The sequence below is a fragment of the Pogona vitticeps genome, chromosome 7 (assembly GCF_051106095.1).
Source record: "Pogona vitticeps strain Pit_001003342236 chromosome 7, PviZW2.1, whole genome shotgun sequence".
Classification (NCBI taxonomy): Eukaryota; Metazoa; Chordata; class Lepidosauria; order Squamata; family Agamidae; genus Pogona; species Pogona vitticeps.
In genome coordinates, this window is record NC_135789.1 from 6671340 (window position 1) to 6695381 (window position 24042).

At 45.9% G+C, this 24042-nt stretch overlaps 1 protein-coding gene across 3 annotated transcripts in view; it reads left to right on the forward strand.

The window, feature by feature from the left end:
* Nucleotides 1-14: 14 nt before the first annotated feature.
* The window catches only part of PRDM16 (PR/SET domain 16), a 391730-nt gene continuing 367702 nt past the window's right edge, over nucleotides 15-24042 (forward strand). For all 3 annotated transcript variants that reach the window (XM_072977672.2, XM_072977673.2, XM_078379110.1), the window contains exon 1: nucleotides 15-288. In XM_072977672.2, the coding sequence (XP_072833773.2) occupies nucleotides 252-288 (37 nt within the window). In that variant the 5' untranslated portion in view covers nucleotides 15-251. The remainder of the gene's footprint in view (nucleotides 289-24042) is intronic.

The following is a 24042-nucleotide window of genomic DNA, read 5'->3' on the forward strand; positions in this document are numbered from 1 at the left end:
GAAAACCACACACACACACACAGGGATACACACTCACTGACACACGCACACACACTCACCTCCCTACACCCCCACTCCCAACCCCCTGACGGTGATGAATACACGGCAAAGTTTTTTTGGCCGCCGGGAGGGTGTCAGATTGAAGGCTCTGTGCGCATGTGCAAAGGTGTCCGAACTGACAATGCTCGGGAGATGAAGATAGCGGGGCAGAGCTGCTGCGGGTTCAAGGAGACACCGAGTCCGCCGCCACGATGAGATCTAAGGCGCGAGCGAGGAAACTGCCCAAAAGTAGGTCCCGCCGGCCGGCCGGCCGGCCCGCCCGGGGAGAGAGGTGCGCGCGGCCCCCCCCCCAAAAAAAGCCAGAGCCGGCGATCGGGGGGCTTTGGGGGGGGAGAGAGAGGGAGAGGGGAGGAAGGGGGGGAGGGAGAAAGAGGGGCGCGCTTTGGGGAGAGCCTGGAAGCCTTCCTCTCCCCCCCTCCCTACTTTCTTGGTGGGGGGGGGGGAGAAGACGAGGACGGGTGGCCGGCCGGTCGCCTCCCTCGCTGGCCTCGGCGGCGATCGCCCCGGCCCAAGGCGACTCTCGAGCAAGCCGTTCCTCTCTGGCGCAACGGGCGGCCGTTTCTTTACTTTGGTCGGAACTTCGCGTTGGCTTCGGTCCTTCTTCGTCGGTCGGTCTGGCTGGCTGGGATGGCGGGGCTCCTTCTCTCGCCCTCGCTCTCTTTTCCTCCCCCCCACCTCTCCCTCTCCTCCCTCCCTCCCCTCCCTCTCCTCCCTCCCTCCCTCCGCGGAGTTCCGCAGCAGCCATCCAGGCTGGCCGTGGAGCGCGGAGGAGCAGTGCCGGCGTTTGTGTGTGTGCGTGTGTGTGGGTTGCGCGCGATCTGCGCCGGAGAGAAGCAGGAAAAAAGGGGGCAGAAATAAAAAAGACGGGAAGAGCGAAGGGAAAAAGTTCGCGGCAAAAGTTGAAGCTGGCAACTTTTCTCTCTTCTTCCCCCCCCTCCTCTCGCTCCTTCCCCGAGTTGTTTCCAAGTTCTTGCGAAATCTTTTTTTTTTCTTCCTCCCCTTCTCTTTTTAATTCCTGGCTTTTAAAATAGTGGGCGCTAGAGATTCGTGGCTGGCAGAAGGCGAGGGTTCCCTGGATGTTGGAAGGTTGTGTGTGTGTGAGAGAGAGAGGGTGGTGGGGGTAGGGATAAAACCATCAAGGCGATGGGCCACCGAATGGAAAAGAGGCCGAGAGAAATCAAGAGCCGAAGGGGAGACTCCGCGGCCCGGGAAATAAATGCGTTCTGTTCCGCGTATTTTGCGCTAGGTTTTTTCCCCCTTCCTTCTTCTCCGCGGTGGCGGCGGATTTTACGGCGTTCTTGCGGCTCGGTTGGAGTTTTTCCCCTTTCTCTGCTCATCCCCCCCCCCCCTCGGCCGAAGTAGGTTCATTTCTCCTGGAGGGAGGGGGGGAACCACCTTTCCCAATATATAAATATATAGATCTGCTTTCTTTCTCTTTTTTTGGGGGGGGAGAAAAAAGTTATTTCCAGCTTTGTTGGTAGTGGCGAATGAAACGATGCCCGTGCCGGGGGGGGGGGGGAAGTAGGAGAATGTGATGATTTAGCAGATACTTTGAGCTGTCAAATGGTTATTTAAACCCCTCTTTCCCCCCCCCGCCCCCCATGAGAACTGCAAAATAACGTGGAGAAGTTCTTGCGTTGTCGCGTGTTTGTGGCAACGAGAAAAGGAGCCACGGCTGGAGTTTTTATCCAGGCCGCCTGAGGAGGGGGGGGTGCGTCCCCCGGTTCCCCCCCACACACACACACACGGCTGCTGTGATTCTGCCTGCGGGATCCTGGCGATTCTGTTCAATTTGGTCCGGAATTGGTTCGCTCTTGACTTCTTGGCTCCGAATGGAAAACCAGGACGCGAGGCGTTTGGGCAAGCGGAGGGAGATAGGGTGCCCTTTGAAAAAAACAAACAAACAGAAGTTCAAAGAAGTGATCCGGAGTCCGGGTTAGGGTGTAGATCCGGATGGTTTAATCCTAAATTCGTAATTATTATTATGATAAATAGATATATCTATATATATCTATATGTATCCAAAACACGGAAAACCCTGTTCCTTTCAAAGAAGTTTCTTTCCCCCAGGTTTATGGTTTGCGACAGGAGAGCAAGGAAATTCATTTTAGGCTGCAGGATTTACAATTAATCTGGAAGGAAGCTCTCGGCGGGGTTTACTTCCGCGTAAGAAGCGCCTCGAACCGTGGACCTCAGGTGTGGCTGGCCCGAGAGAGCCGCATCCACTTTGGAAAACTCTGAAGCCTCCAGGTTGACAAGCGGGTTCAAACCGGAGGGGGTCAGAAGTGCAACTTTTTCTGGCTGTTTACACGAGGCTGCTTTTCTTTCTTTTCTTTTTTTAAACCGATTCGAGTTCTTTACTCCGGATCTCTCGGGTGCTCGGTCAAGGTCAAGAGAATTCGGCTCCCCTCCAGGGTAGAGAGGTGGGGATACCCCCTTTAGGCTTCCCCAGGAGGAAGAGCTGACCCAAGACTAGCCCCCTAAATAACGGGTTGAGACCCTTAACCATGGATTTGACAATAACATTGCGGGCATACCTAATGAATATATATATATATATATTTATTTATATGTGTATATTGGCGCAATAGTGATACAGGCCTTCTTGTCACGTTCAAGCTGTCTAGGCAAAAAAACAAACAAAAAAACAAAACCACGAATATAATTAAACGACACTAATTTAAGGGTCCCTCCTCCTTCTGAGTTAGTCCGTGCTCTTCCCCCGCTACTTTAAAATCCAAACGAATTGTTTTTATTTGACTTTCTTCCAAAAGCGCGCCTGGACCGGCAGGCAGCTCTAATCAATAATGGAAAGGTTTCTCAAGTATTATTATTATTATTTTAAAAATTAGGAATAATTCTGCATTGTTCTCAACCCCTTGCTCTCTTTACCGACAGCCCCCCCCCTCGGAATTTAAGTTCAGCAAAAAATATCTTGGGTTTTTTTTTCCGTCTCTCTTGCTTTCTCCGGTTCGAGAATCCGGTTCGATGCGAATTGCCACACCGACCAGGGCTTCCACCTTTACCGGAATATTACACCTGTAAGCGGGGACAGACGCCCTTCGTTTGCAGTTGAGATTCTTATTTATTCCCTCTCACACACATACCCCAATTAAAAACTTGCTTTTTTCTCTCCGCCGCCGGTTCGTTTCTCGGGGAAATCGCCTTTCTAACATCTCCCGAATTATATTTACTGCGCACGTGTGACTATTTCAATATGGAAATGCATGGCCCTTTTATTTTTATTCAACCCCCCCCCACCACCGGTTGGCTTGGAGGGGGGCACCCTCCACACCCTCTGCGGGTTTACTTAGGAGTAAGTACCGCTGCGCACGGGGTGGGGGAGGGAAGAGAAGGATTCTCCTCGGAAATCAGGGCTGGTAAACAGAAGGGGCAGCGGATATGATTGTCGATTTCATTTGGTTAGGATGGGGCCCTCGCATCCGTTCCCCGTTTTTTTATTTTAAGGTGAAATTGACAAGACCACAGAAAGGCTGGGAAATGTCTGAACGCTGGAGTTTTTCCCGCAGTTTAAGAACGCTTTAAAACGGTTCCTTCCAACAACACCCCTTCCCGCGGTGTGTCTGTTTTGAGTGTAAGGTGTACCTTTTTATATTTTGCATTTTGGAGAGAGGGGCAAAAGTAAGGATTTTTTTTCTTTCTTTCCCAAGGTATATTCCAACCCCCAACCAAGCAAGAAAGCTTTCTTTCTTTCTGCCCTCACCCTTTACCACTTGATCCAACCTGGAAATGTCTGTTTGGGAAATCCTGATTAAATTCAGCTGTTTTGATACCGACCCCAGACTCAACAGTTTATAGTGGGGTGGAAAGAGGGGAGGGGGGGCCCGGCGAGGGAGGCGGGAACGAGCCCTTTGAAGCTCAGGCTCCACTGAAAAATAAAATAAAATACAGTAGTCCAGGTTGCTGGATCCCAGGGGGAGGGGGAAAAAAAGGGGGTCGCTCCGTTTACAAGCCCCATCCAGGAGCATTCATTTTCGGATCATCGCTCCTTTACGGAGTAAAGGCCCAGATCGCCTTGAGCCTCATTGCCCTCCAATGCTTGACGGTTTATTTCCTCATTCGCTTTGCTCCGGGTGCTTATTAAGGAAAATAATCCAGCTCCCACTTCCTGGTTTGTTTCTGAGGAGGTAAGGCCGGTCTTAGCCGGCGTCTTAAAAGGTCTGACCCTGGGCGCATTTCTGGGCGCATTTCAACACGCACGTGGGTTAGAATTTTTAATTCTCTGGGCACCATTTTTAACCAGCCGGAAAGGTGTCCGTCCCCCCCCCCCCCGGACTCCCTGGTGATGTATGGGGTGGGTGTGGATTTTTTTTTTTTAGTGGCTTCCTTCCCTCCGTGTTCTTTAATGGAGATTACATTTAATTTCTCCGGGCAGCGGGTCTTTTAGATTAGACCCTCCCCGATCAAGAAGCTCAGGGAGAGAAAGAGAGAACTCTGTATACCCTTAGTGAAAAAAACAAAACAAGAACACACTTTTCTGGATGGCCCAGCATTCAAGGGACGGGTGTTCGCCCTCCAGTCACTTCCGACTTCGGGAGACCCTGTGAATTAATGAGCTACAAAATACCTAACTATGAACAACCCAGCGCAGATCTTGGCAAACTGAAGGCTAGCGCTTGGCTTCCTTTCTAGAATAACCTGGTTGTGGGGGGGGGAAAGCCTCTAAAAACAATCCGGTTTATTTTAAAGTTGATTTTAAATAAAAACTTTTTGGGGGGCTTAAAACCCACTTTCTTGGATGCGCGGAATCCATCATCCTGGAGGGTTCAGGCATTTATAAGCACGCGCGCGCGCGCGCGCACCCCTTCAGTGTACATGACTGAAAGCTGACCCGCCAGGAGGCCAGACTTAAATTGAATGTTGAAAAGCAAGTGACAGTGGCAATTATGTTATTAACATTAATCAATTAATTCAGACTGGCGGCAGTCCTAGGCTTCTGTCCACACCAGTCCCTTGGGGATCCGAGCACCTTGAGGGCAGAACTTCGGGACCTATATGTGTGTGTGTGTGTGTGTGTGTGTGTGTGTGTGTGTGTGTGTGTGTGTGTGTGTGTGTGTGTGTGTGTGTGTGTGTGTGTGTGTGTGTGTGTGTGTGTGTGTGTAAATCCCAGAATGAGCAGGACCCCTCCCCAAACTCCTCAGTAGACCCACAATTTAGAAGTCAAGGGAACAAAACCTACCCATGTCTCTCCTTCCTCGCCCTCTTCATCTCAACACCACCACCACCATCATCATCATAAAAACAACTAGTAAGTCCAGTGTCTGAAATTTCCTAGCTCCACCAAGGACCTGAGAGAAGTTGTTCTTTACTTCTGAGTAGGCCTCCCTAAAGTGGAGCCGCCCTGGAAGAAAGAGGCGCCGGCTCCTAACTTTTCAAACCGAGGGCGAGAAGTGGAGAGGAAGTTAAGGGAAAACAAGAAGAGCGGATTCAGAAGCCAAAGGGACCTCCGTCTAATAAGCCCTTCACAGGTCCCTTCCTTCTTTCCTGTTCCTCGTTTCCCGTCAAGCTGCGGCAGACACGGGGCGCAAACGGGGCCCCTAAACCCACGTGGGAAAGGGGTTCAAAACCGATCCGGAGAAAGGAGAGGCAAAAGAAATCTCTCCGCTTCGTTCCTCTCTTTCTGCTTCCCTGGCCTTGCTGAGTCGTAAATACGTTCCTGATTGGGCTGTCGAACCAGGGTTATTTAATAATACTTGCAAGCTGGGGTGTGTTTTTTTTTAAAATTGTTATTAGTATGGTTTTTGAGAGCGGTGTTTAAAAAAAAACACAAAGCAACAGACAATGCCTTTACACTCTCTCTGTTGCTGGATTTTACCTTTAAAAACCCAGACTTGGGCTCCGGTGTTCTCTTTCGGTCGAGGCGAGAGAGAGAGAGAGAGAGAGAGAAAACACCTAACTTTGAAAGAGTCGGATCGGCGAGGGCGGGTTTAAGACGGCGAAGTTTTGGCTCTTTCTTTCTTTCTTTCTTTCTTTCTTTCTTTCTTTCTTTCTTTCTTTCTTTCTTTCTTTCTTTCTTTCTTTCGCCCCCCCCCTCTCCTGGCCCGATCTGGTATTCATCTTTTAAACAGAACAATAACAACAACAAAACAACAACAACAATAGTGCCGGCGCGTTGTGAGGCTAGAAGGGCGACCCGGCTTAAGGAACTGGCCGGAGACCATTTCCTTCGTCGTTCCGATTTCTTTCTTTCTTTCTTTAAAGCCTGCAAAGCGAGGCCAGCAACCTCGTCGGTTCCCGAACGGATCTGGTTGCGCCGGAGAGGGGCGGCTTCTCTCCGAGCACTGCCGATCGGTTAGGGAGGGTTTCAAATCAGGATTTGTCGGGTAGTTTCTTTTATTTTAATTGCATATTTTAATTAACTAACTAATTAACTAATTAATTAAAAGAGTAAAAGCCATCAAGCTGGCTGCAGATGGGATCAGACCTCTTTTTGCAACCTACTTGGAGTAACGGTGCGCGTGTGTGTGTTTGTGTTATTAACCTTAGAGGCAAACACTCTCTCTTCCCCCCCCCCCACACACGGACCTTGAGGGTGTCAGATCTCAGAGATCATAAAATCGTGCCTGCCTCCATGCACCCCCTCCTTGAATAATGCCCTGCTGCCAGTCTAAGATCCTGGACTCCCTTATGATGCCATTTACCGGAGCGGGGGGGGGGGGGAAGGGGGGATACCGGATAGGGACCTTTAAGGGGTGAGGGGTTTTAAGAACCCAAAGATCCTTTTCCTGCCTGCATTTTGCTCTTTCCTTGTATACCTGCTTGGTTCTTCCCCCCACCCCAAAGGCCCCAAAGCCCAGAGATCTGATATGCCTCGAGCCTCTCTCCTTACTCTTGAGCAGACCTCCTGCCCACTCCACCCTGGGCAATGTTGCCAGGGAGAGAAAGCTGCTGGAGGTTCTCTACTTGGACTTTCTGCATTTGAAAGGAGTCCAGGAAACTGTTTTGGGGTGGGGGGCGCTGAAGGTGAAGGTGAAGGAATGAGGGAGACGTCAGATTTGGGGTTTCGAATTGCATCTGAGGCTTGGCTCCCCAACCCCCAAAATTTCCATCCTTTAAGCTTTCGTTCTGTTTCTGAGGTGTGTTTTTTCCAGGCCCTCCTGAAAGCTTGAAAGTAAGGTACACTGCTATTGGACATGGGTGTGCAGCTCAGCAAACCAAGGTCTGCGCCCTTGAGGAAAGATTTCTCTCTCTCTTTTTTTTTTTTTTTTCCATTGGGGTCACCGATTCCCTTCACTTGTTAAGACCCTCCTGGGCTGTGGTCCATGCCTGCAGATCCAGCCCACCACCATACTGTTGGGGGGTGGGAGGTAAGCAGAGGGTTGGCAATGAAAAGGATGATTCCAAGCTGTAGGTCGTGGAAAGGCAGGGTCAAAACTATGATGATGATCATAACCAGAACAGTAACAGAAAACAGAACCCTTCAAACCATCTCAAAGCTTTGCAACGTTGCCTGCCTGTCCGATACACGGAACCCTTCCTTTTCTCTAGTTTGATTGGTTGACTCTGATTTCGGGCAGTGTTTTTCATGTTTTGTCTACCAAATTGTGGGGACTTTCTTCTTTCCATATCTGTTCTAAGGCTATAAACCACTGGCATGCCTCTCTCTTTCTCGCTCAATCTCTCTGCCTCTTTCCTCCAAATTAAAAACTTCAAATACTTTCCCTTCCAGGTAGCTTCCCAATAGCTTGCCTTTATCTTTGTCTAAAACAACTCTCCCCCCCCCCCCAATGAGTGAGAGAAGCAGTGAGTGTTTGTTACTGAAACTTCATCTCAGGCTTCAGATGGGAGTTACACCAGCAGGTCTTCAGGGGAAAAAAAACACACCAACACCTTGTATTTAGTCCTCCACTGTCCTTATTTTCATAAATAAGAACTTTTTTAAGCTACAGATTTATTTTATGACTCAGTAAGGGCAGGTGAAGTCCAACAACTTTATTATAATATTTTAGCTTTATTCTTCATTCCCTGTTGTCTTTCAGTATTAAGAGCTTTTTTGTGTTTAGGGGGGGCAGCTTTCATGAAGAAATAAGCACAGGTTGGTGACGTTCTGGTTGAAGGCCAAAAGCAAAAAACCGGCCTCAACAAAATCCTTACAAATCATCGGAGGCTAAATTCAGTATTCGCAGGCTGGACCTGTTTTGTGAGCTGAAAAATGCAGCACCCATTAAAAGTAACACACACACACACACACACACACACACACAAATACCTCACTTTTCCTTTCTTACATTTGTTTTTCCCCTACCCATCAAATAATCTTACATTCTTTTTGACATTTCTGTCAAGAAATGGACTGGGCTTTGTAAGGAACCACACAATATTCACACCCATAGTTAGTGTCCTGTAAGAAAGGAGATCACAAAACCCCCCCCCCCGATCAGTGTGTAATTCTTTCTTTCTTTCTTTCTTTCTTTCTTTCTTTCTTTCTTTCTTTCTTTCTTTCTTTCTTTCTTCTTTCTTTCTTTCTTTCTTTCTTTCTTTCTTTCTTTCTTTCTTTCTTTCTTTCTTTCTTTCTTTCTCTCTCTCTCTCTCTCTCTTTCTTTTCTTTCTTTCTTTCTCTCTCTCTCTCTTTCTTTCTTTCTTTCTTTCTTTCTTTCTTTCTTTTCTTTCTCTCTCTCTTTCTTTCTTTCTTTTCTTTCTCTCTCTCTTTCTTTCTTTCTCTCTCTCTCTTTTGAAGAGTTCACTAGAAAATGCTGTTTCACAGACTGTTCCACCAGTGCGTGAGTGTTGAAGAAAGGAGAGGCCCGAGTTCACCATAAGACTTTCTTAGATCAGTGGAAGTTAGAGTTGGATTCCCCAGGTAAAGTAAGATTCTGGTTCAAAGATCCTGGTGGGATAGTTTTCAGCACAGAAATTTTTTGATGCCTGTCTCGTAGGCAGGTACAACACAGCATTTTGCATGATGGGCATAACTAGACCTATTACAGCTCAGTGGTGTCAGTGGTGTCAGTTCCTCCACGTGCCTCCTACAGGGAGAGCCAGCCTGGGTAGCCTTGGGCCAGCTGCACAGTCCCAGGAAGGAGAGGGGGAAACCACTTCTGATTCCCCTCCAGCTAGAAAATCCTGAAAAGGCTTGCCATAAGTCAGAATCAATTTGGCGGCACACAATGGTTGTTGTTGTCATTACTTATTGGTATTGAATTTGGCCAAGTTAGGTAAGTGGAAACTTCATTTCAGTTCTTTTCTAATTTATTAAAATTCTAAAATCATATCCTAGGGCAGAACGGGCCTGTGGTTTAAAGATTGTTGAATGCATGGAAGAACAAAGTTGACCAATTTCTCCATTCTCCTTTGCTCATGCTTAAAAGAGACTCACTGGATTCAACCAGAGAATTAGGGGCATAAGGTCTATTTATTTCAGTGAGTATGATCCAGTTTGGACTAAATTGGCATTCAAGGCATTTTTCCCCTCCGAACTCCTTTCCTTCATCACTCAAGCAGGACATCAGTTGGTATGAAGTACAGGCTTTATCTTTAATTCTCATGGAACATGTGACTTGACGCTGGAACCAAGCAGACAATTAATGATTGTAGATTAATTAATGCCAAGAAAGATGATAGGAACTTGCATATCTGCAGCGTTGCAAGCGGGTCGATGGAGTTCTTTATTAAATGGAAGAAGAGGAAGTGACAATAATAATTGTACATTTAGTGCACTTTGTTATGTCCAAAGTCATTGATCTTGGTCATCCTTACAATGGTCTTGCAGGGCAGGGAAATATCACTTCCCACTTTGTCAAGGCAGAAGCTGAGAAAGAGAAACTCAAAAAGCGGAGGTTGCTGATTGGAATAAATAACTTCCTGGTTCGAAGAGCATCCTGCATACTATTAAGCTTTCATGAAGATGAGATCAGAATGGTATTATTTTATCAAGGAAAAACTGTCACAATCAATGGTTGTAAAATCCCATACTGGGTGATGTTTCCTTGTTTCTCCATATTACTGGTCCTTTCTCCAGCCAGAATCTCTCTCTCTCTCTGTGAGAAGCTGGAAGCTACCGAAAGATTGACAACATGGGAATTACTGCTAAATGCAGCAAAGGAGGTGCCAGCAAACAAACACAGGAATCTGTTATCCTCAGCCCATACCGTGTTCCATCTAGACCAATGGTTCCCAACCTGGGCTCCTCAGATGTTTTTGGAGCAGAACTCCCAGAAATCCTGGCCGGTGTAGCTCGCGGTGAAGGCTTCTGGGAGTTTTAGTCCAAGAACACCTGGGGAAGTCAAGGTTGGGAGCCAAGGGTCTAGAATCCTGGAAGTTCTAGTTTGGTGGAGGAATTTTTCACTGTAGGTCTGAGAAGGATCTCCAGCAGAGAATTCTAAGGACTTTCTCAAAATTTCTTCAAATCTTAGTAGGATCTGGCTGTGGCATTTACCATGGTATTGTACTTCTAGAAATATGTTGCACAGCTGTGTTTCCACATGCTTAATCATCACCCCTAGGTCTTCCTGAAGGTGTTAAGATAAATGGCTGAAATCCTTCTGTGTTTAGAGTAGCAAATCGCCACTCGAATTGCTCATGATTTGAAGCAGGTCCTTCAAATCATGAGCAATTTGGTGGGTCAACCCTTCTGTAAGTTCCGCCGTCGCTGGTGTGGGTCTACTCTACTTGGGACTTATGGTGCTAAGCAACGGGCTTGTAGGTGTTGAGATCTAAACTGAAGCAGAGCTCTTGAAGTTGATGGACTTTAATGAGATAAAGCACAGAAAGTGCAGCTCAGCTACAGAGCATTTCTGCCATAGGGTGGAGCAACTGGCATGTTGCCCTAGGGCGCTGAAACCTAGAGGTCTACCAATAAAACCTAGAGGTGGATCTACCAATGAATGTTAGGAAAGTAAATTGTGATATCTCCTTCTTGCATTTCCTTCCCTTTTCTTTTGAATGCATAAATCCATCCATCCATCCATCCATCCATCCATCCATCCATCCATCCATCCATCCATCCATCCATCCATCCATCCATCCATCCATCCTTCCTTCCTTCCTTCCTTCCTTCCTTCCTTCCTTCCTTCCTACCCACCCACCCACCCACCCACCCACCTACCTACCTACCTACCTACCTACCTACCTACCTACCTACCTACCTACCTACCTACCTACCTACCTACCTACCTACCTACCTACCTACCTACCTACCTACCTACCTACCTACCTACCTACCTACCTACCTAAGAAAGTTGGGCCTCATCCTTCTCTTTTCTTTTTTTCCTGGTGTGTGGTTACATCCGTGCATCAGGGCAGAGTGGGTGGAAGATGGAGTGGTCCAGGAGCCAAAATTCTATTTATGGCTGTCGTTCATGCATTGCCATCAACCCCTGCATGTGTTCATGGGCTCGCCAACTGTTCCTCTCAAAACTGGCTCAAGAGGGCTTCCTGCCTGAGGCAGAACAGCAAAGAGCATCCCCTTACATCCCAAATGACAGGACATGGTATTCTAGGTCAACCAAGTGATTTTGGCAGGGGAGATGGAAAACCCCATTAGCATTGCTACCAATTCTTGGGCGCAGAAGCAGAATCGCAATAACTTGAAGTGACTTATTGGGTTCTGCTTTCCTGATTGTCATCCCAGTCTGCCTCTTTCTGCCCAATGATAGGATCAGATTCCTCTTCACTCTGCCCAGTGGCGGGGCTGGCTTTGGCTGACCTGTCTACCTGTATGGTGGTTCCAATGTAACGTTTAACATGTGTGCATGGCACAAAGGTGGCTCATCTGGGTACCTGTATAATAGTTCACGTCTAGGGGAGAAGACATCTCGTCTATGCCTCTTCCCCAAGATGTGGGAAAGACCTCTGGATTTTATTTTTAAGAGCCTGAACACATTTATCCTTTTTTTAAAAGCACGCATGCCCCCCCTTTTTTTTGTCTGTGTTAAAACCAGCCTCAAGGAGGGCTGGCGACTGAAAATATAAATCACAAAAATGGAAAAGAACTCCGACATTGACAGTAAAAACAGCAGCGGAATGCGGCACCGTAAAACGGCACTTTAAAACCATGTTAGCCACATCCGAATGGAAAACGTATATAGACCCAAAGACCACTCTGACCCATTGAAATCCGTGGAATGTACAGGACTGATGACTGAGAAACATCTATCTTTTAGAATACAAAATTTCTTTTTTTAAAAAAAAAATACTAGCCAGGATAAATAAAGTCCATGGTTCTCTATGGTAGAAATGAGAATACAAAACGCCTTAGAATGCACATTCTTGCAGCTAATTTAAAGTTGATTTTTTTTTAAAAAAAAAAAAAGTACATTACAGTCACACCTCAGGCTTAGATGGTTTTCCTCAGCCTGTCCACTCCGGCCTGCCTCTTTATTCTGGGTGGCAGGATGAGGGCTCGGCCGGAGCTCCCTTCCAGCTGAGCATTATGTGTGAATGTCTCCTTTGCCTTTTGATGTATGTTTGTGTGTCTGCTTTTCCCCCCTTTTTTCCTTAACCAGGGTGAGTGCAAAATATGAAGTAGTCTCTAGCCCAATTTGACTACCTCAAGAATGCCGTCCCCTTCAGGGACAAAGCCAGTTTTGAGGGAATGAGTAGGGGGTGGATGGGGGGGAGGAGTGTTGTCAGATGGGACCCTCCCCTTTTCTCTGGGGCTTGTGGTGGAAAAGGAAAATGGCTAAACACTGCACTGAGTATCAGGCGGTTGGCGGTCAATAGATTTGTGTCCCCAGCATACCCTGGACTCTGTGAGGGCACAGTGGGAAATTCACATGACAGGTGTGTCCCATATGTAGATTCGCTCTGACACGGTAATTATGCTGGAATTTTAGGTCTAGCTTTAATTCAAAGAGCTGACTGGACAGTGGTTTAGGCACCCAGACTTTGAGAGTTCGATTCCCCCTCTATGACTCCTGGGAGAAGAGCCAGCCTGGGTGGCCTTGGGCCAGCTGCGCAGCAGTCCCAGGGATCCCTGCCCAGAAGAAGAGGATGGGTTAGGGTTCTCTACCTGGAAAACCCTGAAAAGGGTTGAATTAAGTCAAGAATGGACTTGATGGCATGCCGTCTTTCATACATGATAAAAATTTAGTATGACATGTTTGTAAGCCTGTTGCACTTCATACCTGCATGTGCATAACAGGGGGCATCTGACTAAATCCTCTTTTTCCTTTGCAAGGGCCAGGATTGGGCCGATTCTCCAGGTTAGAAACACTCCTGGCCACACATTTGTGGAAGCCCCCCACACACACACACACACCGCTCACCGCCCCTTTGCTGCAGATGCCACTGAGGTCATCTTACTTATGGGATAAAGAGGTCTTTGTACCCCGAGTCGCAGCTCTCTCTCCCCCCCCTTCCCTCTCTCCCCTCCCTTGCTTTTTCAGTTCCTTGATACCTACAAGGCCAAGAAAACAGAGAAATTAGGCAAGGAAGCCTGTATTCTCCTTGGGTGGGACCCTCGCAGAAATAATTTCCCACCTTTCCTGTGATTGCTTTCTGAAGTTCTAGGCAGCTTCAGCTGCTACAAAGAGCCTTGGTTTGAAGATGATTCTCTGTGCAGGGTCTGCTGGAAAGGTTCGCTTCATCTTGGGACCAGTTTTTGTCCCATCCTGTAGCGTAACGGCCCAGGCTGTGAATATTGCTTACTTATTTCATTTAAAATACGTTCACCCTCCTTTAAAAGCACCCAAGGAAGCTTACGTCATTAAAATACCACATTTAAAGCTAAAAACAGAAAGTACACAAATGATAGAAAGGCTCGTACCAATGCGACACTTTTTTTTAAAAAAAAAGGTACACAAAAGCAGCGCCTGAAACACATTTGAAGCGGTAAGGCACAACTATCCATTTAAAAGTCCCACTCCGGCAGCCAATCACTCAGGGAAACCTCGCCTGAAGAGGAAGGTCTTGGCCTGCTTGTGGAACGACAGCAAACAGGGGGCCAGCCTGGCCTCCAGTGGGAGGGAGTTCCAAAGTCTGAGCTACAATAAGCAAGCTATTCCTCTGAGCATGCCCGGAGAGGCAAGCTTGGTTATTGGTGACCCAAATCCCTTAAACCCCAAGAGATTCTGAGGACCACCCCAGTCCAAACATGAACCGTGTTTCAACTTGTGTAGCCTACATAATGACACCCAGGGAGTGCCTTAAGGGCTGTGGGGCGGGATATAAGCCGGACACTTCTCTGTTTGCTTGATTTAACGGACCTGTTACCTTGGCCTCACATGAGTTTCACTTTCATAGTTTACTACCAGAGAGGCAGTGAATGTGAGCATTTTCCATCGGAGATCTGTTGCTTTCTTTCACTGGATGTCAGCTTCCACTTTTCCTGGAGGGACTGGAGCAGGAGGCTGGCTCTGCTGAGACTTTGGATTTAAGGAAGGGTCAAACGACACCCCACTGACACCACCGTACGTCAGAGGCCTTGTGCAGTGATCTGCTTCTGTGTGACTCAACAAGCAAGTGTGTGGAGGAGTGATCTAGATGGGCAGGAACTATGATTCTTAAGCACCCCCAGAATCACCCTTATAGCAGTTAGTAGGAAGACACTGGTGTTGATGAAGTCTTTCTTTCTTTCTTTCTTTCTTTCTTTCTTTCTTTCTTTCTTTCTTTCTTTCTTTCTTTCTTTCTTTCTTTCTTTCTTTCTTTCTTTCTTTCTTTCTTTCTTTCTTTCTTTCTTTCTTTCTTTCTTTCTTTATCTCATTCTCTCTTCTTCCTCCCTCCCTCCCTCCCTCCCTCCCTCCCTTCCTTCCTTCCTTCCTTCCTTCCTTCCTTCCTTCCTTCCTTCCTTCCTTCCTTCCTTCCTTCCTTCCTTCCTTCCTTCCTTCCTTCCTTCCTTCCTTCCTTCCTTCCTTCCTTCCTTCCTTCTTTTCCTGCCTTTCTTACTTCCCCCCCTCTTTTCCTTCCTTCCTTCCTTCCTTCCTTCCTTCCTTCCTTCCTTCCTTCCTTCCTTCCTTCCTTCCTTCATTCATTCATTCATTCATTCATTCCCCCTTTCTTTTCCTGCCTTTCTTACTTCCCCCTCTTTAACTTCCTTCCTTCCTTCCTTCCTTCCTTCCTTCCTTCCTTCCTTCCTTCCTTCCTTCCTTCCTTCCTTCCTTCCTTCCTTCGTTCGTTCGTTCGTTCGTTCATTCATTCCCCCTTTCTTTTCCTGCCTTTCTTACTTCCCCCTCTTTAACTTCCTTCCTTCCTTCCTTCCTTCCTTCCTTCCTTCCTTCCTTCCTTCCTTCCTTCCTTCCTTCCTTCCTTCCTTCCTTCCTTCCTTCCTTCCTTCCTTCCTTCCTTCCTTCCTTCCTTCCTTCCTTCCTTCAACCTGGCACAAATTTAAGACATCACAACGAGCAAAGGGAGGATAAATCCGCCATTCCATGCTCTGCAGTCTTAAATTCATTTCATCCCTCCCAACTCGCTTTTCAGTGAAATCGTACAAAACGGCACATCTTTTTAACCTCACTCCTTTGATCCTAAAACCTGGACTTGATCTCGAATTTGCAATTGTACGGTTTTTCTGTGGCTCCTTCTACTTCCACAGAGAATGCCAACATTCGGAATGAATGCCCTGGTAATGAGCCACAACTTTAGCAATGTCCACTGTTTGGCAACCTTATCCATCAAGGTTTCTTAAAAACCACCCCCACCCCCCACCCAAGGTCAAATGTTGAACGTCCCACAGCAAACGGAGGTGAACTAGTCGTTGGTGAATGTCTGATGCTTTTAATTTATGTAAACACGACATGGGTTCATGTTTCCATGTACTTATAGCTGGGACAATTGGCAGACCTGTCTTGGCTCCCCGGGATGGAGGTTAATTTTGATTACATTGGGAAGCTGCCTTATAGCGAAGAAAACCATCGCCCCCCTCTCGCGCCGCCTTTGCGCTCTGAATTTTGCCTGCAAAACCTCAAACACATGTTGTCCGATTTCAGTTTTGCTCAGCCTCCTTCCCTGGGTTTTGTTACCTCCTCTCCCAGTTCTTTCTCCCGAGGAGCTCCGGGTCATAGACTATGAGACCCAGCCTTCGAGTTCACACAACCCTGTGAAGTAGACCAGGCTGAAAGAGAAACAATGCCTGAGCCATTGTCTGAGGCTTACCCAGCAAGCTTCTGAGAAGAATTGAAAAGACATCTTCCCCACCATCATCCACTGCTTTAATTTCTTTGTCAGCCTGCCCCAAATTCGTCCATTCTAGCTGTGTTGGGTTGCAACTTCCATCCTCCACCGATAGTCGCTTTGGGGGCATTATCAAAGTTTCCATCCAGAACATCTGGAAGGCCTGAAGCTGGAAAAGGCCATTCAGCCCTGCAGCGCTGATCTCTTCTGCTTTCCACCCGAGAGATTTTTAAAAGGGGTGTGAAATCCATGAAATTGTAAATTTCCCCTCTCGAGCTGCAGAATTCAGAAAACAGAATTAGAATTCTGACACTTCACATCCATTCCAAATTCTGTTTCTGTTGCAGGACTACAGCTTACGGGATTTCCAACCCAGTCTTCACTATGGTTAGCCCATTCCCTTAGATAACAAGGATCGGCAACCTTTAGTAGTTAGCTTTGCATCACAGCCCCCCCCCCTCTCGTATCCGTTTAGATCTCTGTTAGAAGTATCCTGAGCTTTCTTTCCTTTCCTCCCTTAGTAGCTCCTGAAAAATGATTATTGAGCAGCCTAAAATGAAATATTTGGATACCATAAAGTGGTTCAGTTATCCTGGAGGACTCAGCAGGTGCAAGAAAATTAGCAATTCATCCAGTAAAATGAAGACTTTAGGTTAGCTTAGGACCAAGGTCTTCAGCGAATTCTGTTTTCAGGATTTGAGGAGCCTATGGGGAGAAGGAAGTGGGAGACAGGGAGAGACGTGAAGAATGAAAAGGAGTTTTCTAGAAACAGAGAAAGAAAAGACAAGTTGAGTTGAAATTGAGTTGAAGTGTCTTTTTTTCTTGAGTTCACAGTTATTACATTTGTCTTTGCAGTGAAAGTGGTCAAAATGGATTACCCCCGTGAAACCCTTTGAGAGGGCTTAACCCAATAACAGAGTGTTCAGTAGGATCAATCTCTGGAAGCATTGCAGTTTTGGATTACAACTTCCAAAATACTCCCCAACCAGCATGGTTACTGGCCATACTGGGTTTGGAGGGGCCCAGGGATTGTAGTCTAAAAAATATAACGTTTCCAGCCTGTAAATAATATAATTGTCATTCCTTCTGGTAGTACGATATCCAACACGAGATGATGAAATCTAACCAGATGCTATTTTTTAATACCGTTTTTCTTCTTGTGGGCCCATGGGCTACCACATAGATGGGGGAGTCGACATTTGTAATGGATCAGCAAGGGTTGCTCCGCAGAAGGACACAAATGGGCATATTATAGATTAGTGGTACCACAGCAAATTCTGCAGGACCTAGGACAGCTCTCTTGAAAGACAGATGTAGCTCTGGCGAGCTTCACCTGCTCAGTTGAGGGTTGAACTCAAGTGTGAGGAAAGGGAGGCCTCCATGATGTGGTTGGGTTGGACATCCATGAAGCGGCAACTCAGCAACATCTGGAAGACCACATCTGGGGGACCGCTTGGCGAAAATCCTATTGCACAGTTATACAAAAGGAGTAACTTTGGGTGGCAAATTGGTGCCAGTTCAGAAATCTCCCTAGGTGTGATCGCTTAGTTACTCAGCTTAACATACAGCAGAGAATGGTTAGGAAGGTTTCTTCACGTATGCCAATTTGCCACCCAAAGCTACTCCTTTTGTATAACAGTGTGATAGGATTTCAGCCAGTGTTTCAAAGGTCTAAGCCCCACCCCACCCCATAGAAAATAGTCCAGGGTTGCCCTTTCTCACTTTAATGCTGGAGGCATTTAAGAGAACATTGGACTACCTTCTGCTTTCAGTTGGATCCCTTCCTTGAGCAGCGGGTTGGACTTGATAGCCTTCTAGGCTCCTTCCAACTCAATTATTCTGCGATTCTATGTTTCTTAGGTGTTTTTAACAAAAAGATTAATAAGATGACCATTTTTGCTTGGTTTCCCCACCTTGCCTTGCCTCCTTCCTTCAATTGATCTGCCCTTTAATCCACCCCTTTCCCCTGCAATCAAGTCCTTCAAAAGAAAGTTTTCAGCTCCCTCTTTGCTCCCTCACTCCCCTTCCCAACAGTTTGATTCAATTAAGCAATTAGAAATACTTAGGGGGTTCTGATCTGGTAATTGAAGTGATGTATAATTACAGTCTGAACCCAAATTATCCAGGATTAAAAACAAAACAAAACACAAAAAAATCTTATTTTTAAATGAAGTCTCCCCCCTCTCCTCCCCAGTCGACTCCTTGCACCCCTACGCTGGAGTAGTCTTTGATGCAATTCATCAGGTGTCTCCGGGGGAGGAAGGGGGTGAGGTGGGGTGTGTGTGTGAAGGAAACAAAGAAGTCACGTTCCCAAGAAATAAACACTTTAAAGAGATTTGAACCCTGATGAGTTCCTTGTTGTTAGATGGGGGGGGGGGGGGGCTTTTGATCATGAGCTGTGATGCCGGAACATGGCAGGAGCTGGGCAGGTTTTTTCTCCTAGAACTGCAAAATCTGGGCCATTCGAACAAAGCCAAAAATATAAAGGAAAGCCATATCTTAAGATGGGCGGGTGGGAATGCACCTGTCTCTCACCGGAAGCTGGGGAAGGAGCCATTGTGTGTGTGTGTGTGTGTGTGTGTGTGTGTGTCTGTGTGTGTCTGTGTGTGTCTGTTGTTTTTAATGACTTGGACTCACAACTCGCAACCTGCCCACCCCTTCCTTTTTATCCACTTGTGTTATAGGGACTTGGGACTTGGGACTTGGTAACAAAGACTTGGACTTGGATTTGGGAGTCGGACCCAAAGACCTACCAGCATCCCTGGTGGATTCTCAGTGTGCTTTCTCCCCTCTGTAGCTCTTAGTTCTGTATGTATGTGGAAGAAAAGTGGAAGTCAGTCCAATAGGAAGTTGGACTGAATGATCCATTCTGGAATCAGCTCAACAGGCTTTGGCGCCTGATGACGAGACAGCGTGTGCTGTGGCCGGTCATTTTAAACAGGAGATGCCAAGGACTGAAGTTGGGATGTGCTCTGGCACTGAGTGATGATGATCCTTTTTTTGTAAGCAACATGACCGGCGTTATGTCTCTGAAATCAGCATTCCTGCTCAACGTGGCACTCTTCAGCTTGAAGTCGCTCTACGAACACACAAGCCATAATTCTAGATGAGTTTAGCTCTCTAAATGTTCATGGACTACAACTCCCAGAATTCCTGGCCAGCACAGCTCGTGGTGAAGGCTTCTGGGAGCTGTAGTCCAAGAACATCTGGAGGACCCAAGGTTGGGATCCTCTATTGTAGATGTAGAGAGGGAGGTGTTTTCTCAATGAATGCCAGAGCTTGACACACCAAAGTCCCACAGATACAATGGGCCTCATGGACGGCTGGTGTTTCAGCCATGGAATCAATAGGACTTTGCCAAGTCAACATGTAAGTAAGGCCTTGCAATTCAGTGTGTCTGCTCAAGCTGGGATGACCAATTGCATTCTCTCCTTCCCGCTTTTTCCAAACTGCTCAGTGGTGTATGGTGAAAACGAGACTCTCTCTGCGCATGTACAGAGGCACTCCTTACTTTTTCCAGGATGGATGTGAGCTGTGGTGGTGATGGCGGTTGTGGTTGTTGTCATGTGCTCGCTTATGGTGACCCTATGAATGAGCAATCTCCAAAATGTCCTAAGCTCAACTGCCCTGCTCAGCTCTTGAAAACTCAAGCCTGTGGCTTCCTTTAGGGAGTCTGTGCATCTCATAATGGGATCTTCCTCTTTTCCTGCTGCCTTCAACCTGTCCCAGCATGATTGTCTTTTCTAGAGAATCTGGCCTTCTCACGATGTGCCCAATATAGGGCAGCCTCAATTTCAACGTATTCGCCTCCAGAGATAATTCAAGCTTGATTTGATCTAGGACCCCCACTTGTTCAACCTTCTGGCAGCCCAGGGTATCCATAATGCTCTCCTCCTGCATCAGTGAGTTACCGGGTGATTTATGTCACAAATTCCTCTATTTTGATCTAACACGAAGGAAGGGAAAAAAAATCAAAGCAAAACAGAAGAACAAAAAAAAAAACCTTGTCTTGAAAAGTCGGGTGTCCAGCGCTTTCATTCTAAAGCCAAAGGACTGTCAAAAATAACTGGCCCCCTGAGATTCCTTGTTCTTCTAACAACTTCTCCCTTTAAATATGGATTTTTCCTCCTTCCCCTGTCATGCAAACACTATATTTTGGCAAAGAGGAGTAATTTAGTCATCATTATTAGATAAAACATGGAAAGTCTGAGCATGATGATATTTATCTAATAGTTAACAGTCTGTTTCTTTTTTTTTTTTAAAGGGGAGAAAGTGTGTGAGTTTGCAGGACGGGCTTCAGGCTCAAAAGGCACACGTGTCAGTTTCTCATGAATGCTCTGCTTATTTTATATCAATGCTCACCCTCTCTGTCCATGAAAATTGGCTTAATTATATCAATGGAATGTTTCTTTCCCAGTTCTGCATGCAATTAGTCCATCTTGCTGGCTGCAATTTATTTTAATAAAAACGTAAACCGGTGGTGTGTTCAGCTCTTCGTTCCCCTGGGGGCCAATGCGATTGGGGTGTTTAATTTCATTAATGACAATACAGCCTACTGGAAAAAAAATGGGATAAAATTGGCTTTCTGTGGCTTAAACACCAACGTTTGAAACAAATCATTACTGCATTAGCTGTCACACTGGCAATTCCAGAATCTGAGACAAAAATATTATCGCTGTTTTTATAACCTTTTGCAAATGCACTGTTAAGATAATTTGTAATCATTTATTAGTATTAGTATTTCAAAATATATATATGTATGCCCGGCTTGTTGCTTTTCAGTTAAGAATATTTTATCACCCCCCAAAGAAAGCTATTCATTTTTACAGGCATGTTTTATGGGCTGATTCAAAAGTGGATTTTCTGGAGAGCCGCAGACTTTCGCCTTTAGTCTTCAGAACGGAATATGGATTATTTGCCATCAACGGCATGGAGGGGCTTGAATGTTCGCCCTCTCGACTAGATGCCCTTCTGTTTCAAATTGGGATACACCATAGCAGTTTATTCCCCTTTGATGGCAAGGGGGAGAAACATACTCTGCCCAGGACCAGTTCATCCCATATTCAGTTTTTCCTGGTTAGTTTTTTTTTTTTCTTCCCCCCTTCAACTTCTTCCTATTCAAGTATGGAAAGAAATTGGAAGACATTTTTGGAAAATTCCTATAAACACAAACTGAAACAAAATTCTTTTCCATCTCTAGATGATATTAGGTTTCACCCAAACGAACCCTTAGGCTTGGTAGAGGCAGGATAATCAGATAAACCAGAGCCACCATTTTAGAAATAAAAGAAACCACACTAGGCACATATATCTTAATTCATCCCATTCTCCTACGATTCGATCGTCACAAACAGTTCTCACACTTAAGGACCAACCAACCAACCAGCCACAATAAAACAAACACACAACTTTTTGAAGGCAATGTGTCCCACAGCCCTTTAACCAGCTTGGCTGATGACCCTGTTATGATGATGGATTTTGCGACAAAAACAAAACAACCCAGTAATTTTTTTTCCAAGCAGTGGGTTGAACCAATTTGCTATGGTATCCCTTACAGTGCTGGGTTGCAAATTCTCCCAAAACATCATCATTTGATCTAAGCCGAGCTCAGATAATTCCTGTATCTGCCATATGAGATCTAAGAGGACACGTTCAACCCATAAGTCCTTGATTCCTGGGCTGAATCTGTAAATGATCTGAGCTAGTCATCAGAGACCACTTGATGGGACAATTATGGAATATAGTAAAGACCTAAAATAATAATTGCATGCTGTCCAGTCAATTCTGATAGGGGGACTCAGAAGAGCCAGCCTGTGTAGCCTTGGGCAAGCTGCATCCAGGGCTCCCTGAGAAGAAGGGAATGGGAAACTACTTCTAAGTATTCTTTACCTGAAATACCCCGAAAAGGATACTTAGAAGTAGTTTCTCATTCTCTTCTTCCCAGGGAGCCTGGAATGATGCAGCTTGCCCAAGGCTACACAGGCTGGCTCTTCTGCGATGCACACTGAACTCCTAACTTCTGGCTACACATCCAAATACATAATTCACTGGGCCAGCCAGCCAGTAACCACCACCACCTGCAGAGCTGGAAGGGACCCTATAGATCATCAAATCCAGCCCTCTCAAGGAGGCACAGTGGAGGGATTCGAATTCCCAACCTCTGGCTCCTCAGCCAGAGATCTAATTCACTGAACTATCCAAGGCTTATAAGCACCCTAATATTCAATGTATTTTAATACCAGTGTGACTGGTATAGCGCCATCCAAAAGGTTATGGGGCTTGGAGTTTGGTGTCATTGATCCTATTCGACAGATCCTTAGCACTCAGTTCAAGAACCAGATTTCCCATCATCCTCTGGGGAGATGAAACGTCTGTTAAACCCATTTAGGTCAATAATGTAGATGTAAGCCAAAAAATGTTTTGTTTTGGCTGTTATGTAAGCTGAAGAAAGAGTATGATCAACTGAAAAATATCTTGTTTCTCTTGGCCAGACTCATGCTAGGAAGAGAAACATAGTGACTTACTAAGATATTGACTATGTAATTTTTTTTTTTAAAAATTGAGTCATTATATTTTATCCTGCTTTAATGGAATCAAGAGCATCCTACTTCATTCTTAGCTTTCAAATATTGCCTTTTTTTAAATGATGAAAGCTGCCTTTGGACCTTTTTTTTAAAAGGATAAATAAAATAATAATAATTGCATGCTGTCAAGCTAGTTCTTTCCAGGGTTTTCTAAGTACAGAGTACTCAGAAGAGGGGTGGACTGCCCTGAAAGTTGGTAGACTCTCAGTTCCTTCTCTGGATGATTCCAAACAGAAATTGGGTGTCTATTGTCTGTTGGGAATGCTTTAGCTCTGGATTTCATCGTTTGGGGGGTGGTTGGAGGTCCTTAGGGATACTTCCTGCTTAAGCTGTAAAGAAATCCAGGTTTAGGCTGAATATCAGGAAAAACTTCTTAACTGTTAGAGCGGTTGACGGTAGCATTGTACTGTTAGAGCAGCACAACAATGGAACCAATAACTTTGGGAGGTGGTGAGCACTCAGTACCGGAGGCCCATTCCAGCTCCATGATTCTGTGATTGTATGATTCCAACTGTACAGTGCTGTTATTCTTTGATTTTTAACTCCCTACCCCCATCCCGGAGGCTTTCCAGATGCTATTGGACTGTATTTCATCAATCTCAACAAGCATCTCCAGTTACCAGGGGTGATGGGCTTGAAGTCCCACAGCACTTCCAAAGATGCCCTCTCCTTTCCTTAGCTCTTCAAAGGTGGCAAAAGCAGATGTTTGGGGGGGGGAATAGAATTTAGAAGTGCCAATCTACTTCTGTATTCTTGTGCCCCTTCGTTTTCTCCCTGCTCCTGTTTTAACTCCTTTTTATGAATACTCCCAAGTAATCCCTGAGACTGATGTGAAAACCAGCAGGCTTTAAGCTCTGTGTCACAATGGCATTTTCACAACGGCTTGGCTGAAGTTGAGCGCTGGGCTGTAATATGGGTCGGTGCAGCTTGATGCGTCCATTTGTGTATGTGCGTGCGTTTATATACCTCTGTCTCTCAGATTTTCCTACGCTAACAAAAAAAATAGTACTTTCATTTTATGCTCTATATAGCAACCGTCTGAACTAAAGGGGTACGTACGCTCGGCAGATCATTGGGTCTTGTTTTATTTGATCAAACGCAAATAAAATTGATTTTAAATCCAAGCATGGCATAAATAATGCTCTTTTTATAGAGCCGTTGATGTTTCATGGAGAGCTTTGCAGAGTCTACTATGCAAAAAGCATTTTCTGCCAAGGTATTTTTATTGCTCAGAGAAATGAGAACCAGAACTGAGATTTGGTTTGGGAATCAGGATAACCATTGGATTTTCTTCCCCCCTCCTCAATCTTAATGTATATTTCTTCCTTGT